The 16,448-nt window shown below is 53.4% G+C and overlaps 1 protein-coding gene across 1 annotated transcript; it reads left to right on the top strand.

The window, feature by feature from the left end:
• Positions 1–896: 896 nt before the first annotated feature.
• Positions 897–16,238, top strand: LOC148835497 (solute carrier family 26 member 6-like). Its single transcript, XM_088916012.1, has 19 exons — positions 897–1,387; positions 3,747–3,886; positions 4,079–4,189; positions 4,352–4,524; positions 5,116–5,280; positions 6,254–6,406; positions 8,286–8,368; positions 8,609–8,756; positions 9,320–9,433; positions 10,053–10,130; positions 10,577–10,672; positions 11,179–11,285; positions 11,810–11,879; positions 12,174–12,266; positions 12,729–12,839; positions 13,652–14,038; positions 14,332–14,386; positions 15,884–16,032; positions 16,133–16,238. Exons 1-19 carry the CDS (start codon positions 1,257–1,259, stop codon positions 16,157–16,159), a joined length of 2,391 nt encoding a protein of 796 aa, XP_088772138.1. The 5' UTR covers positions 897–1,256; the 3' UTR covers positions 16,160–16,238.
• Positions 16,239–16,448: the final 210 nt, after the last annotated feature.

Raw genomic sequence — 16,448 nt, 5'->3', positions numbered from 1 at the left:
TCACAAAACAGTTTGCAACCTCTTGCGGTTACCGAGTCAGGCAGGTAAATGTAAAGAAAATTATGCAAAACCTCCCACCGTCGGTCTTCCGAACTGGTTTCGGAGCTGTGAGTTTCACGTCCCGCCCCCTCCCACCTGCAGCGCGCGGACGTCAAAGCAGCCCCCCGCGTTCAGTCTAGTCGTGCAATCTGGGTGCCGCTCAGCGCTTCGTGGCGCAGGAACAATGCCGAAAGGGTTAAAGTCTTTCTGATGTGTTGGGGCCGCCAGCACCACACCTGCTAATTACTCATTACAAGCTGGACTGCCTCCCCCCCCCCTCCCCTCTCCCCCGCTGTCCCAGCGTACAAAAGGCGTCCTGCAGGAGCGCCCTTCCACTCGAACCGAGGAGGCAGCTCGCACCTCAGCCAGGACCCCGCGCCGAACCCGTTCTCGGGCAGCTGCACGCCCCGCGCGTTCCGTTTTTATTTTAATTTGCAATTTCTGCCCGTTCAGATAGGGCGGCCTGTTGTTTTCCGAGGCACAGAAAGGACGCTGGCCCTCAGGGCTGCTGCAGTAGCTGTGCTGGAGCTCAGGGAAGAGCAGCGGCCAGTTGATGAGGATATGAGGCTGCCAGGCAGGCACCTGGCTCGGCTGTGCTCAGGGCGTCCCCTGCCAGACCCGTGCACGGGAGGGCAGTAGCAGGAGGAAAGTCAGCACGAGCCACAGACGGGCAAACCCCGATCCACAAGGAAGGGGGAGAGAGAGAGATAGACTGACAGGCACAGGAAGAGACCATCCAGGGTCTGATCGGGGGTCAGACAGGTACAGACAGACCCCTGCAGAGTTGGACTGGGGCGCTCTACAGACAGACCCCTGCAGAGCTGGACTGGGGTGCTATAGTGACAGACCACTGCAGAGCTGGACTGGGGTGCTATAGTGACAGACCACTGCAGAGCTGGACTGGGGTGCTATACAGAGAGACACAGGCAGCTGAGGTGTGGAACTGTCACAGAGAGGGAAAAAGGGTGCTGAGGTGTGGGATAGTCACACAAAGAGAGAGAAATATTTACATAAGGTGTGGAACTGTCGCACACAGAGAGTGGAACAGGCAGGAGTGGGACAGTCACACACTGAGAAAGTGGAATAGTCAAACACAGAGAGTGGAACAGGTTAGGAGTGGAACAGTCACACACACACACACAGAGAGTGGAATAGTCACAGACACAGAGAGTGGAACAGTCACAGGCAGCAGCACTGTGAAAGGTGTAGGGGCAGACATGAGGCAGAGGTGCCAGGGCTGCGGTGTGGAGAGACGGGTGCTGGACGAGGAGACCCTGGAGGAGGTGGCACAGCGGAGGGAGCCGGGACCCCAGGCCCCGCTGGCACACAGGCTGAGAGACTCGCTCAGGTAAGGGCTGGGGCAGGGGGCCACTCGCACAGACACTGAGACCCGCCCCCCACGGGGGCCACACGTATGCTCTGCTGCCACGCTTGAATCGGTGCCAGGGGCCGGGGGCTCTCACTGAGTCCGAACACGCGTCGGCCGATCTCGGCTGTCCCGGCCCAGACCTGGACACGCAGCTCCGGCTCCTGTCGGACACACTCGCCATGACACGGGGGGAAATAGACACAGAGGAAAAGCAGCCCTCCGCAGTGTTCTGCATCCATGTAGGACAATAGTGTCCCGGATGGACAGTCCCGGCTGTCCTGGCTGGAGTGAAAGTCTGGGGCAGAATGACAGCAGCCGAATTAATTTCACCCCAGAACCGCTGAAGCTCGTAATCATTCTTGTCACCATTTCCTAAATGGAAAAAAAAAAACATGCAGTTAGTACCACACGTGAGCCTTTTCTCCTTCGCGTTCGTCACACGCGTCCTCCTCTTCCTCATCTCCACCTGGGCTCCCCCCCCCGATCTCTCCTCCCTCTGCAGGGGCCGGTCAGGGGGCTCGTCCAAATTTCACTAAGACTAAGCGCTCAAAAAGCAATTTCCATACAATTCATTCCTGTCCAAAGATCCTTAACAGAAACAGTTTGAAGTGGATTTTTTAAGACCTCTATCGAAAGTGCAGTTACCTCAGCAGATACAAAACACAGTAAAACCTCTCTGACACAGTAAAACCATTAATTAAAATAAGGCTGAGCATCGGTTGCGTTTGTCAGAAGAACTGTTTGGAAGAGTTCAGGTCCATTGCTAAGATGCCAGACGGTTTCAAAAAACCCAAGCTAACAATCTGTTACATAATAATCCTAAATCTCCTATAGCACCTTTAAAAGTGATACTGTCCAAACACTGCACAATGCAGTAGAAGCGCATAACATCCCAATAAGATTAAAAAACCACAAAGCTTAAAGTGCGGCAAATACCGAAGATTAATCAGTCACCAGAAAATAGGCATTTTTAAAATGTGTTTATGCCAGACTGTCCTCTGAATCACATCTCCCAAAACCAGAAAGACTATTTGTTTACCCAGGTAGCTGGTCGGACCAGTGAATACATTGAGTTAATGTGCCATATTTTTAGACAACAGATATACCAGATATTCCTTTCACCTTTTTGAAAGATTGTTAGTTCCGTTAGTCTGCTATGTGGAATACTGCAGGTTGTACTGCAGTATATTTCTAATGCATTTCTTATTCTGGACATGAGTCTGCAGCTTGGGAAGGGACAGCTCACGCCTGTACTGCTGCCTGGGTCGGTACAGTCTTGTGCTGTCTAAACAGAAAAACAGTGAAAGGAAATTCTGACTGATCTTGTGGCTTCAGAATCTGTAGTGGCAGTCAGTTTATTTATTAAATTTTCCTTTTTCTTACGGATACATCTATTTTTTACAGATGGGTATATTCGTTTTTAAGTCGGTTGTGGCTGATATCTAGGTTATATCAAGTCAGGGATTTTTGCTATCGAGTTAGGCAGTTGAATGACCTACAGCAGACCGATAAACCAGACAACACCAGATTTCTACACAGAGGGTAAAGATTGCATTCATATTATGAAATTTTCCATCCCTGCCATAGACAGCTGGATTGGCACTGAATAACCTCTGATTAATGACAGATTAATCTTTGCCTTTATAGCTCTTCCAGGTCACCAGGCATGAACCTTGAAGTTTGAGACATGCTACGAGTGGAAAAAAAATAATTTAAAGAGCATTGAGAGCCTGTTTCAATTCAGGCCTGTTATGTCAGGTCAGGGATTGCTAATGAGTTAGACAGTTGAATGACTTTCAGCAGTCTAGTGAGAAAAGACTAGCTGCCTGTTTCTCTGTACCATGTCACTCTTTCATATGTGTCTTGTAGTTTCTCTCACCCTCAGCTCTGTGCTCTGCAGTGCTGTGTCACTGTTTCTCCCTGGTCTCTGTGCTCTGCAGTGCTGTGTCTCACTGTTTCTCCCTGGTCTCTGTGCTCTGCAGTGCTGTGTCTCACTGTGTCTCTGTGCTCTGCAGTGCTATGTCTCACTGTGTCTCTCTGAGCTCTGTGCTCTGCAGTACTGTGTCTCACTGTGTCTCACTGTGTCTCTGCAGTGTTGTGTCTCTCACTGTGTCTCTGGTCTCTGTGCTCTGCAGTGCTGTGTCTCACTGTGTCTCTCTGAGCTCTGTGCTCTGCAGTACTGTGTCTCACTGTGTCTCACTGTGTCTCACTGTGTCTCACTGTGTCTCTGCAGTGTTGTGTCTCTCACTGTGTCTCTGTGCTCTGCAGTGCTGTGTCTCACTGTGTCTCTGGTCTCTGTGCTCTGCAGTGCTGTGTCTCACTGTGTCTCTCTCTCCAGCTGCTCAGGCCCCAGGCTGAAGCGTGTGGTGCTCAGGTGTGTCCCTGTCCTCTCCTGGCTGCCCCGTTACTCCTTCAGGGACTACGCCCTGGGGGACCTCGTCTCCGGGATCAGCGTGGGCATCATGCACCTGCCGCAGGGTGAGACTCTCCGTGAAGGGAGATTACCATGGTAACGTACATAGATTGAGAGGTACCCCAAAGGAGAAGCCTGAATGAGCTTGTATCACACATCAAGATCTATAGATTTAAAGAAGAAAGGGAAGTCATGTTTCTTATCGTGTTGTTAGAGTTTAAGATGGAGTCTGAAGCAGCACTGTTCTTGCCCTGCAGGGATGGCCTATGCTCTCCTGGCCTCGGTGCCCCCTGTGTTCGGCCTGTACTCCTCCCTCTACCCCTTCCTGGTGTATTTCATCTTCGGGACGTCCCGGCACATCTCGATAGGTGAGCCCCTGCCGACGCCACGCCGACTGGCGCTCAGAGCTGCGGGCCCTAATGGCTGGAACTCCGCTGGTCAGCTCAGCCCCTGGCTCGCACCTGGGCCGGGCCGGGCCGGGCCGGTTCTGTGCTTTGTGATGTAGTTCTCCGGTGTGTGTCCATACACAGGCACCTTTGCGGTGGTCAGCATTATGGTGGGCGGGGTGACGGAGCGCGTGGCTCCGGACCACGACTTCCTGGTAAACGGCACCAACGGGTCAGGCGTCATCGACATCGCGGCACGAGATGCTCAGAGGGTCCAGGTGGCGGCGGCGGCCACTGTCCTGGCTGGGATTTTCCAGGTACATCGAGAGGGGGAGTGAACCGCTGTCTGACAGCTCGACAGAGCCCAGCGCTTTCCCACGCCCTCGGCTTAGCTGGTAGGGTAGGATCTGCGTGTGAAAGGCTTATGCTCTGTGCATGCTGAAGAAGAGAGAATAAGAGTGCTTAAATATATGATCGAAGATCTTCTCCTAAACATGCCATTTATGGTAACCCAGGAAGGACATTTTGATGTATGAAAAATCCTTATAAATGCACAAATTCCAAGCATAACAGGAAAAGGTATACCATATCTGTATCCCTGTTTATGCTTTCCATAGGCCTTGTGATTTCCTGTGCCCCTGCACTTCAAGGAACTGGGAACGGCTGGGAATCGATTAGTTATAAAAGAAAAACATTTGTCCACTGTCCAATGAATATTTAATGGTCTGATGCATTGACTAATACCTGCTTAAACTACGACTTTTCTGATTTCCAATAGAAATGGAAAAAGAGAGCATGCATTGGATTAAATTGACAGTATCCTGGGCTGTGCCACAGGCACCCAGACTGTGGTTTAGTGTTCAGACATGTCTCCCTGTCTGCCTTCTGAAGCTCTGCCCTCTGTGCAGGTGGTTCTGGGTCTGGTGCGGTTCGGCTTCGTGGTGACCTACCTGTCCGAGCCCCTGGTCAGGGGGTACACCACAGCTGCTGCCACTTATGTTGTCATCTCGCAGCTCAAGTACATCTTCGGCATCCACCCCAAACGGCACAGCGGCCCTCTAGCCCTGGTGTATGTGAGTATCAGTACTCTCTCTCTCTGCTGGAGTAATGTCTTCAGTCTCTTCCTCACTCTCTCTCTCACCCTGGTGTATGTGAGTATCAGTACTCTCTCTCTCTGCTGGAGTAATGTCTTCAGTCTCTTCCTCACTCTCTCTCTCTCACCCTGGTGTATGTGAGTATCAGTACTCTCTCTCTCTGCTGGAGTAATGTCTTCAGTCTCTTCCTCACTCTCTCTCACCCTGGTGTATGTGAGTATCAGTACTCTCTCTCTCTGCTGGAGTAATGTCTTCAGTCTCTTCCTCACTCTCTCTCACCCTGGTGTATGTGAGTATCAGTACTCTCTCTCTCTGCTGGAGTAATGTCTTCAGTCTCTTCCTCACTCTCTCTCTCACCCTGGTGTATGTGAGTATCAGTACTCTCTCTCTCTGCTGGAGTAATGTCTTCAGTCTCTTCCTCACTCTCTCTCTCTCACCCTGGTGTATGTGAGTATCAGTACTCTCTCTCTCTGCTGGAGTAATGTCTTCAGTCTCTTCCTCACTCTCTCTCTCACCCTGGTGTATGTGAGTATCGGTACTCAATTCAATTCAAGGTGCTTTATTAGCATGACCGATAGGTACAATTAGTGTTGCCAAAGCAAATAAAAATAATAAAATTAACATGGAACAAAACATAAAATAAAAATAAAATAAAATCTACTGACATTTACAACAGAGACATGTCGTAAAATATTTACATATACTGTAAACATATTGAGCATTATTGTGAGACGGGCTCACTGTTCATCAGGCTGTGACAGGAGATCACAAACTGGGCTGCCAGTTCAGCTGAGTTCCCTCCTCCCTCTCCCAGTAGAATTGGGACCCGTTGTGATTCTGGCAGGTGTGGGAACTCTCTCTCTGCTGGAGTAATGTCTTCAGTCCCAGAGTTCTCTCCCTTTCTTATCCCTGACGTACCTCTCTTTCTCTCCTGCCCCCTCCCTCTCTCCAGATACTGATAGATGTTTGCCGTTTGCTGCCAGAGACCAACGTGGCCACCCTGGTGGTCAGTGTGGTGTCTCTGGTGGTTCTGGTCACATCAAAGGAGCTCAATGCAATGTTCAGCCACAAGCTGCCCCTGCCCATTCCGATAGAGCTCATCACGGTAAGAGACCATTAAATCCCCTTTCTCCCTTTTTCTCGTTCCCAATGAGACTCCAGGGAGCTGGGTTTATGAGATACCTGTCTGGAAATAGTTTGAAGATAGCAAATGTAATCTCTTGAAGATTGATATCCAGGGACTGGCCAGGTCACGGGAGGGCTGTAGAATTTTGGCCAGTGGGCAGTAGCAGTTAGTCTTAGTGTGAGTGACTCTTGACCAGTCAATGATGATGGCCATCAGTGCAGAAAGGAGAGCTGTGAGAGAAAACCAGGTTCCAGCAGAGCATCGAAACTCCACTGTGGACGGATGAGCCACTGCTCCCAAAGGAGAGAGCAAGAGTCTGACAGGACAACCAGTGGACACAGGGGGAAACTATGTGAAAGAGCATTGAAAACTAAAAAACAGGAGGGTTGTGGGAGTGTGGAACAAGGTGATACCCTCCCTTCTTTCCTCCGGTCAATTAGCTACTAGCAACCAAACAGGCCAGAAGGGTGGAATGGCTTACTCTCATCTGTGACCTCTTCTGAAGAAGTACATTCTGTTCCTGTGCTTTAACCCACACTCCTCTTCAGCCAGCAGCTTGTGGGTTTCCATTCTACAAGGTGCTCTTGTCAGATGGGGAGATGTGGTCTCTCTCTCTCTCTCTCTCTCTCTCTCTCTCTGAAATGGCTGCCCTGACAGACATCCCCTCTCTCCTCAATGAGATTATTAACAGGCCTTCAAGGCCCCTGTACCCCAGCGTTCTCCGCTGTGTTCACTTCACCTTCGCTTCAAGGGTGCGAAGCAGGAAAGATCAGGTCACATTGCGTAAAGTATGAAAAAGAGAAATGATCACATCACATGGTACTTCTCTGCCATGCCTTTCGATGAGACGTACTGGAGTAATTACTGAAGCTGGGTCTTGAGAGTGGCTCGGACCGATGCAGGTGTTGGGGGTTCAAGCCCGGGCTGTGCCTCCAGCTGTAGCTGGGATTCCCCCAAGCGGTTCCACCACTGGCCGAGCACCTCCGGTGGGAGGGAGGGACTGGTCTCCGGGGTCGCTCCTGGCTCCTGGCAAGACCGCTGTCCCTGTGGCTGCAGGTTCGAACCCGTGACGTGCTCGAGTTGCGAGTTGTTGTCCCTGTGAGCCAGGACCTGGCTGTCCCAGCCAAACACCTGCTGATGGTGCAAATATGAGCCATTATGAAATACCTGAACATAGTGACGTACAGTGTGTGATTTTACTAATCCTCTCTGTATTTACACCACATTTTCTAACGTGCATGTTAATGCTTAATTAAAAGTCTGTAAGTAGCTGGTCTGGTTTCTAATTGACGAGAGACAGCAGGATGCCTCAGCTGTGTTTTTCCATTCCAAGCACGGGAGATCTCTTAATGATTACCCTCATCCCCGGAGCGCTGACTCCAGTGGTGGGGAGAGGATCCATGTCCGCAGGACACACGGGCTCTGACCTGTGTTAGGCCTCCGAAACATCCTGCCCCCAGCCGACCACGGCCTGGAGTGATACTGAAGACCCTGTGGTTTAAATGTACTGTATGTGCTGCAGAGGACAGCTGTCATACAGAGACACAGTCCATGGGCTGTTTGGTTCACAGATTTTTAATTTCATTCCGTCATCCAGTAGGAGAAGTGGAAACTGTGCTCTGAAGCCACCTCTCCGCTCCATTGCACCTGTGCAGGTCTGCCCACTGAGATGCAAAGCTCTCAGCCTAGCAGTCCGCGTGGCTAGAATCGGGGCCTGCTAGAGACAGTTCAATAACCTGCGCTTACAACGCTGCGAATACCATTTCCAAATGGATCGGAAGGGGTCGGCTTGCTGAGGAAATCGATGTTGGAGTCTCACTAGTTTGCCTTTCCCTGCCTCTGTGTGTCTGTGTTGCAGATCGTGGTCGGGACCCTCGTCTCCAACCTGGCCTGGCTGTACCCCCGGTATGGCGTTGAGGTGGTCGGGATGATTCCTAGCGGGTGAGTGTGTGACCGGGGCTCACCGTGGGAGGAGAGAAGGGGGGCAGCAGTGCGTTGGCGTGAAGGCACGCAGGGAGACTGGGGTGAATGGACAGATGAAGGGGGGTATGTTGTACTTGGTCTTCAGGAAAGCCCGTATCGGTTGCACACCAGAGATTCCACAAGTGGTAGTGAAGCCTGTGCTGCTGAGCGGGACAGCCCCCTGCAGTCCTGTGATGCTCTCTCTCCCCCCTCCTCCAGTCTGAAGCCCCCCAGCCCCCCAAACGTCAGCCTGTTCAGGGAGGTGATTGGAGACGCATTCGCTTTGGCCATCGTGGGCTATGCCATATCCATCTCTCTGGGCAAAACCTTCGCGCTCAAACATGGCTACAAGGTGGACAGTAACCAGGTCAGTGCGTGTGGGTGTGCGTGATTGTGTCAGTGAGTGTTGCTGCTCCAGTCTGTGCACATTTATATTGCAGGGCTGAAGAAGGAGATTAGTCTGCTGTCTCATTCCTGCAAACTGCCAGTGTTTAATGGCTTCTGTGAGTTTGAGTTTTGTACCTACTGTTCGGGTTTTCTGTGTCTTCTTATACACACTCCTGCAGGTCCTCACTGCTGTGTCCCCTGTCATTAGTAACCACGATCCTCCTCTCCCTGCTATTGATACTTGTTACAAATGCTCATAAGTGACCATGGTCTCTCTCTCCATTTATACTCATTAGTCACCACGGTCTCTCTTTCATCTACTCATTAGCGAATGCTCATGGTCTCTCTCTCTATGCTCCTTATACTCGTTACCAAATCCTCGTTAGTGGCCATGGTCTCTCTCTCCACGCTCTTTATACCCATTAGAGAATGCTTGTTAGTGGTCAGGGTCTCTCTCTCTCTCTCTATCTCTCTCTCTCTCTCTCTCCATGCTCTTTATCCTCGTTGTCGTTGGTGACCACAGCCTCTCCCTGCTCTCTACAGGAGCTGGTGGCCCTGGGCCTCAGTAACACGTTCGGGGGGTTTTTCCAGTGCTACTCTGTCTGCTCCTCCATGTCCCGCAGCCTGATACAGGAGAGCACAGGGGGCAAGACCCAGGTGAGCCCCCGCCCTTCGTTCAGCGCACTGACCGAATGGGACATCACCCTTCTCATCCCACAGGACACCTCAGTGCTTTGCATATGGGAGGGGGCCAGTCTCAACCCCCCCGCCTTGGAGACACCCGGCAGCCATTCTGCACCAGCAGGTCGGGGGGGGGGGGAAAGGAACTGCTCCACCAGGTGGATTCAGGGGGAACTGCAGGGAGGACAGACCGTCCCAGACCAGAGAGGAGTTGTAGCCCCTGGGGTCACTTCTCTTCCAGTCATTGTCCTGGGATCTAGTCCCAGTGCACAGAACCTCAGTTTAACATCTCATGCGCAGGCCAGCACCTCCTATAACACAGCGTTACTATACATTGGGTTAGAACTTCTGGCCCAGAGGGAAGAGGTCCTCCTACTGGTCCCCCCCACACCACTTACCGCAGCAATCCAGTTTTTCCTTCGCAGTGTCCCTCCACTGTGTCAGACCCCAAGAGCTGTTCTTGTGTTATTGTTATTGTCCCAAATGGGGTGATCTGTTAGTTTTAGCTGTCTGTGGTTCTCTGACAGATTATCGTGTTCCGGTTTATCCATTGTCTGCAGAGTTGATGGAGCCTCACGGCTGTGTGTGCTTTCAGATAGCGGGGCTGGTGTCCTCAGGGATCGTCCTGATCACCGTGCTGAAACTGGGCTCACTGTTCCAGGAGCTGCCCAAGGTAGGGTCCCCCTCTGGGGCTCAGATTCCCACCGACAGCCTCCGATCCCCCACACTCCAGGATCCCCCACCCTCCCTCTCCATTGTGCAACAGTCAGTCATGTGAGGGATCCTGTCCTGAGCTGTCGTGTCAGATTTCTTCCTGTCTGTGTCTCTTCCTTTTTCCTGCTCTGTGTGATGTGACCCACTGCTTCTCTGGACAGGAGGTGCAACAGCACAGACAGATGAACTAGACAGACATAACGGATAATAGATAAAGACACAGTAGATTAAATAGGAAAAAGGTAGATTAGATAAATAGGTACTTATGCATAGAAGGACAGTAGATTAGATATCCAGATAGGTAGAGACTGGACAGGTAGGTACAGATTTGGAAGACAGGCGGAGAATACGGTTAGGAAGACAGATCTCTCACATCCTTCCCTGATGCTACATCCTGTGTCGCAGGCTGTGCTGTCGGCCATCGTGTTCGCCAACCTCAGGGGGATGTTCCGGCAATACGGGGACATCTGCATGCTGTGGAGGACCAGCCGGGTCGACCTGGTGAGGGGACAGAGGGGTGGGGCAGTGAGGGCAGGGCGGGGTACAGAGGGGCGGAGAGGGGAGGGCGGGGCGGTGAGGGCAGGTCGTGGAGGGGCAAGGAGGGGAGGTCAGGGCGAAGCAGGGCGGGGCACAGAGGGGTGGGGCAGTGAGGGCAGGGCGGGGCACAGAGGGGCGGGGCAGTGAGGGCAGGGCGGGGCACAGAGGGGCGGAGAGGGGAGGGCAGGGCGCGGAGGGGCGAGGAGGGGAGGTCAGGGTGAAGCAGGGCGGGGCACAGAGGGGTGGGGCAGTGAGGGCAGGGCGGGGCACAGAGGGGCGGGGCAGTTCAAGGCCCGTGTTGACACAGACACAAGGAAACGGGTCAGAGCGATGGGAGCAAACAGTGCTGAACGAACCTCAGGAACATGAGCAGAGAACCCTACCTGCTCCAGTGGCCTGTATCAGAACACCCAGGCAGGCAGCAAGGTTCCTGACCCCCGACCCCTGACCTTTCCCCTCTGCCCCTGCAGCTGGTGTGGGTCATGACCCTGATCTGCACGCTGCTGCTGAACCTGGACCTGGGACTGGCCGCCTCCATCGCCTTCGCCCTGCTGACCGTCATCTTCAGGACACAGCGGTCAGTCACTCTCTCCTCCCTCTGCCTCCCTGTCCCTCTCCCTCTCTTCCTCTGCACGCGTTCCTGCATCTCTCTCTCCTCATACAATCCCTCTCTCTTTCTCCGTCTCTCTCCTTGGTGTGACTCTTCTCAACACCTCCTGGACACCTCCTGGACACCTCCGGGTGGGGACACACCTTACCCCCTCCCTCTCCTCCAGCGTGTCGATTTCAGGATTACAGATTCTTTCTCTTCTTATTACTTCCTATTTCATGGGGAAAACGGGAGTAGGAACGATGGGAACCCCCTCGAGTCCAAGCCTAATGAGCTCTAAGAGAATAAAAGGCCGATTTGAATCAAGCTGTTGTGTAATGTGCAAAGCCCTGAATAATACGGGTTTGACACACTTCCGAGGTGAGAGGCAGTGGACTCCTCAGACGTCTGCCCTAATTCTGCGCTTCCCCCTGTGTGGTGTCGTACCAGAATCTTCCTGCCCCACATCTGTGCTCGACTCAGTTTGCCTGCTCTCTGATCTCTCTCCTCAGCCCTCGCTTCTCTGCCCTGGGGCAGATTCCCGGCACTGAGATCTACCTGGACGTGGAGACGTACTCTGAGGTGAGGACAGGTACCGCTGAGAGGATTCAGCCCACCCAGCCAGTGTGGCCGTTAGTCGCTTATTGATCCCAACATCTCACCCAGCTGTGCTCTTGAAAGAAGCCAGGAGATCAGCTTCAGCACATTGGCTGACCAGCTTGTCCCCCACTCCCACCACCCTTTGAGTAAAGAAGTGCCTCCTGTTCTCACTGCCATGTCAGGCTTAGCTTTGGGCACAGAGAGCTGCAAGGGGTGGAGAGGGGTGGCAGACTCCGTGCCTCGGTGACACAGCTCCTGTCTGCTCCTGTTCTCCAGGCCAGGGAGATCCCAGGCATCACCATCTTCCACTCCTCCACCACCATGTACTTCGCCAACGCCGACATGTACCTGGAGGCGCTGAAAGAAAAGGTGAGCCTCCCTGACAGACTCCGACGCCTGCCGCTCACTTCCGGAGCATTCCCGGAACTCCAGGTGCTTTATCGGCATGACCAATGAGTACAATCAGTGTTGCCAAAGCAAATAAAAATAAAATTAACATGAAACAAAAAAAACTACAGACATTTACAGCAAAGACACATCATAAAATATTACATATCCTGTAAACATACAATTTCTTGAATGAGGACTTTTGTCTTCACATACCCCCACTTGCATGAGACCCACAGACGCAGAGAAGCTTGGGGTCAGCCATTTATAAGGCACCCCTGGAGCAGCTGGGGTTAAGGGCCTTGCTCAGGGGCCCAACGAAGTAGGATTCCTCTGCCGGCCGCGGGATTTGAACTGGCAACCTTCCAGCCACAGGCGCAGGTCCTGAGCCACAGTGCCACCGCTCCGCCCACAACTCACTGGCCGCGGTTTCTCTGTGCCCAGAGTGGGATCGACATCGGAAAGCTGCTGCTCTACAAGAAGAAGCTGGAGGCCACACAGCGGAGGAGAGAGAAGAGGGAGCAGAGGAGAGCCCAGAGAGAGGCCAAGAGAGCAGTATGCAGACTCTAATCCACTGCTAGCCACTAATGCAGTGTGTGTGATTACTGCACCTGCAGCAGGACAGCCCAGAGAGAGGCCAAGAGAGCAGTATGCAGACTCTTATCCACTGCTAGCCACTAATGCAGTGTGTGTGATGACTGCACCTGCAGCAGGACAGCCCAGAGAGAGGCCAAGAGAGCAGTATGCAGACTTTAATACACTGCTAGCCACTAATGCAGTGTGTGATTACTGCACCTGCAGCAGGACAGCCCAGAGAGAGGCCAAGAGAGCAGTATGCAGACTCTAATCCACTGCTAGCCACTAATGCAGTGTGTGTGATTACTGTACCAGCAGCAGGACAGCCCAGAGAGAGGCCAAGAGAGCGGTATGCAGACTCTTATCCACTGCTAGCCACTAATGCAGTGTGTGTGATTACTGTACCAGCAGCAGGACAGCCCAGAGAGAGGCCAAGAGAGCAGTATGCAGACTCTAATACACTGCTAGCCACTAATGCAGTGTGTGTGATGACTGCACCTGCAGCAGGACAGCCCAGAGAGAGGCCAAGAGAGCAGTACGCAGACTTTAATCCACTGCTAGCCACTAATGCAGTGTGTGTGATTACTGCACCAGCAGCAGGACAGCCCAGGCAGAACACTGCACAGGGCCCAGATGTCGGTCAGTGTGCTATTGTTCACAAGCAGATGTCCACGTGACTGTTAAAGGCGCAAAGCCGCATTAAAATCCGTGCAAAGGGAGAGGATCTACAAGACTCGTGGAGTCCCCTTCCACCACTCCTTCCTCCTCTCACCCCTGCCTCTCTGCCCCAGGCAGCAGCCATGCACGCCCCCCCGCCGGGCCACGCCCGCCAGCCCGTGGTGTTCACCGTGGAGAAGGACGCAGAGCTGTGGCGGGAGAAGGAGGGGTCTCTGCAGAGCCGGGAGAACGGCACCGTGTTCGTGGTGCCGAAGTCGGCCAAGGCCCAGGCGACCTGGGAGTACCTGAAGACCGGCGACCCGGACACCACCACGCTGGGCTCCGCGTCCGAGCTGGACGGAGACACCACCACGCTGTCCTCGGACGACACGCTGAGCCGCGACCTGGAGCGGCTGTCCATCGGATCGCTGGGCAAGTGGACCTGGGACATCCACTCCATCATCCTGGACCTGAGCACCGCCAACTTCATCGACACCGTGGGCATCAAGACGCTGAGGAACGTGAGTGAGAGAGGGAGCCGGGGAACGGGGCAGGGAGGAAGAGGAGGGGTGGAGGAAAGGAGAGGAGAGGGGAAGAGGAGGGGTGGGGGAAAGGAGAGGAGAGATGAAGGGGAGGGGTGGGGGAAAGAAGAGGAGAGAGGAAGGGGAGGAGTGAAAACGAGAGAAGGAGTAAAGGGAGGAAGGAGGATGCTAGAGACTGATTCCTGATGCATAGCTTCACAGATGAAAAATCTTGTCTATTTTGCAGTCAGATTCGCATTTTTAGATAATTCTTCCCCGTTCCTGTCTTGCAGATATTCCTGGATTTTGGGGAGATCGATGTGGACGTGTACATGACCGGCTGTCAGGGTGAGCTCTTCTGGATCACAGCAGTTCAGCTCCTGCCATGACTGTCCCGCTGCTGGGAAACGGAGAGTGTGACGATATTGAAGGAGGCAGTGAGTGTGTGAGTGTGTGAGTGTGAGAACTGACAGGCAGTGTGAGCTCAGTGCAGTGCAGTCTCTCACGCTGTGTGTGTGTGTGAGAGCTGACAGGCAGTGTGAGCTCAGTGCAGTGCAGTCTCTCACGCTATGTGTGTGTGAGAGCTGACAGGCAGTGTAAGCTCAGTGCAGTGCAGTCTCTCACTGTGTCTGTGTGTGTGTGTGTGTGAGAGCTGACAGGCAGTGTGAGCTCAGTGCAGTGCAGTCTCTCACGCTGTGTGTGTGTGAGAGCTGACAGGCAGTGTGAGCTCAGTGCAGTGCAGTCTCTCACGCTGTGTGTGTGTGAGAACTGACAGGCAGTGTGAGCTCAGTGCAGTGCAGTCTCTCACGCTGTGTGTGTGTGTGTGAGAGCTGACAGGCAGTGTGAGCTCAGTGCAGTGTAGTCTCTCACGCTGTGTGTGTGTGAGAGCTGACAGGCAGTGTGAGCTCAGTGCAGTGCAGTCTCTCACGCTGTGTGTGTGTGTGAGAGCTGACAGGCAGTGTGAGCTCAGTGCAGTGCAGTCTCTCACGCTGTGTGTGTGTGTGAGAGCTGACAGGCAGTGTGAGCTCAGTGCAGTGCAGTCTCTCACGCTATGTGTGTGTGTGAGAGCTGACAGGCAGTGTGAGCTCAGTGCAGTGCAGTCTCTCACGCTATGTGTGTGTGTGTGAGAGCTGACAGGCAGTGTGAGCTCAGTGCAGTGCAGTCTCTCACGCTGTGTGTGTGAGAGCTGACAGGCAGTGTGAGCTCAGTGCAGTGCAGTCTCTCACGCTGTGTGTGTGTGTGAGAGCTGACAGGCAGTGTGAGCTCAGTGCAGTGCAGTCTCTCACGCTATGTGTGTGTGTGTGAGAGCTGACAGGCAGTGTGAGCTCAGTGCAGTGCAGTCTCTCACGCTATGTGTGTGTGTGTGAGAGCTGACAGGCAGTGTGAGCTCAGTGCAGTGCAGTCTCTCACGCTATGTGTGTGTGTGTGAGAGCTGACAGGCAGTGTGAGCTCAGTGCAGTGCAGTCTCTCACGCTGTGTGTGTGTGAGAGCTGACAGGCAGTGTGAGCACAGTGCAGTGCAGTCTCTCACGCTGTGTGTGTGTGTGAGAGAGCTGACAGGCAGTGTGAGCTCAGTGCAGTGCAGTCTCTCACGCTGTGTGTGTGTGAGAGCTGACAGGCAGTGTAAGCTCAATGCAGTGCAGTCTCTCACGCTGTGTGTGTGTGTGAGAGCTGACAGGCAGTCTGAGCTCAGTGCAGTGCAGTCTCTCACGCTGTGTGTGTGTGTGAGAGCTGACAGGCAGTGTGAGCTCAGTGCAGTGCAGTCTCTCACGCTGTGTGTGTGTGAGAGCTGACAGGCAGTGTGAGCTCAGTGCAGTGCAGTCTCTCACTGTGTCTGTGTCCTCAGCCTGTGTGCTGGAGCAGCTGGAGCGTGGAGACTTCTTCACACAGAGCATCACGAAGGCCCGGCTCTTCACCTCCGTGCACGACGCCGTGCTGTACTGCCTGAGCCACAGAGGGGGCGCCCTTATACCCAGCTATGACACCAGCTCTCTGGTGAGCCCCATGGCACTCCAGCATTCTGACAGAGTGGAAGAATAACCTGCAGTGAAAAAATCACCTTTCTGCCACTAATGGCTGTCAACTGCCTTTGCAGGGCGTCTGCTGTAGTTCCAAGCTCTGACCAGAAGGGGGAGCATTTCCAGAGGGCCAAGCAGGACAGGGGGATTCTTCAGATGCCTCATCCTAGCCTTTCTTGTCATCACCCATCCCTATCTCTCTCCGTCTCCATCACTCCCTCCCTCTCTGCCCCACTGAGGCGGCTGCACAACAGAAACAGGTCGCCATGGCGAGAAGAACTGCCTGTTGCCGGGGCAACGGCCTGGCTCCGTTGAAGGCAGCACTACAGACTACAGAGTGAGAGGGGGGACAGAGACTGAGCGCAGGATGGGAGATTTAAAACCCCGCGCCTG

This window comes from Atractosteus spatula, chromosome 5 (assembly GCF_055471065.1).
Source record: "Atractosteus spatula isolate fAtrSpa1 chromosome 5, fAtrSpa1.hap1, whole genome shotgun sequence".
Lineage (NCBI taxonomy): Eukaryota > Metazoa > Chordata > Actinopteri > Semionotiformes > Lepisosteidae > Atractosteus > Atractosteus spatula.
The sequence above is the reverse complement of the archived record's forward strand: the minus strand, read 5'-3'. Positions and strand labels throughout refer to the sequence as shown.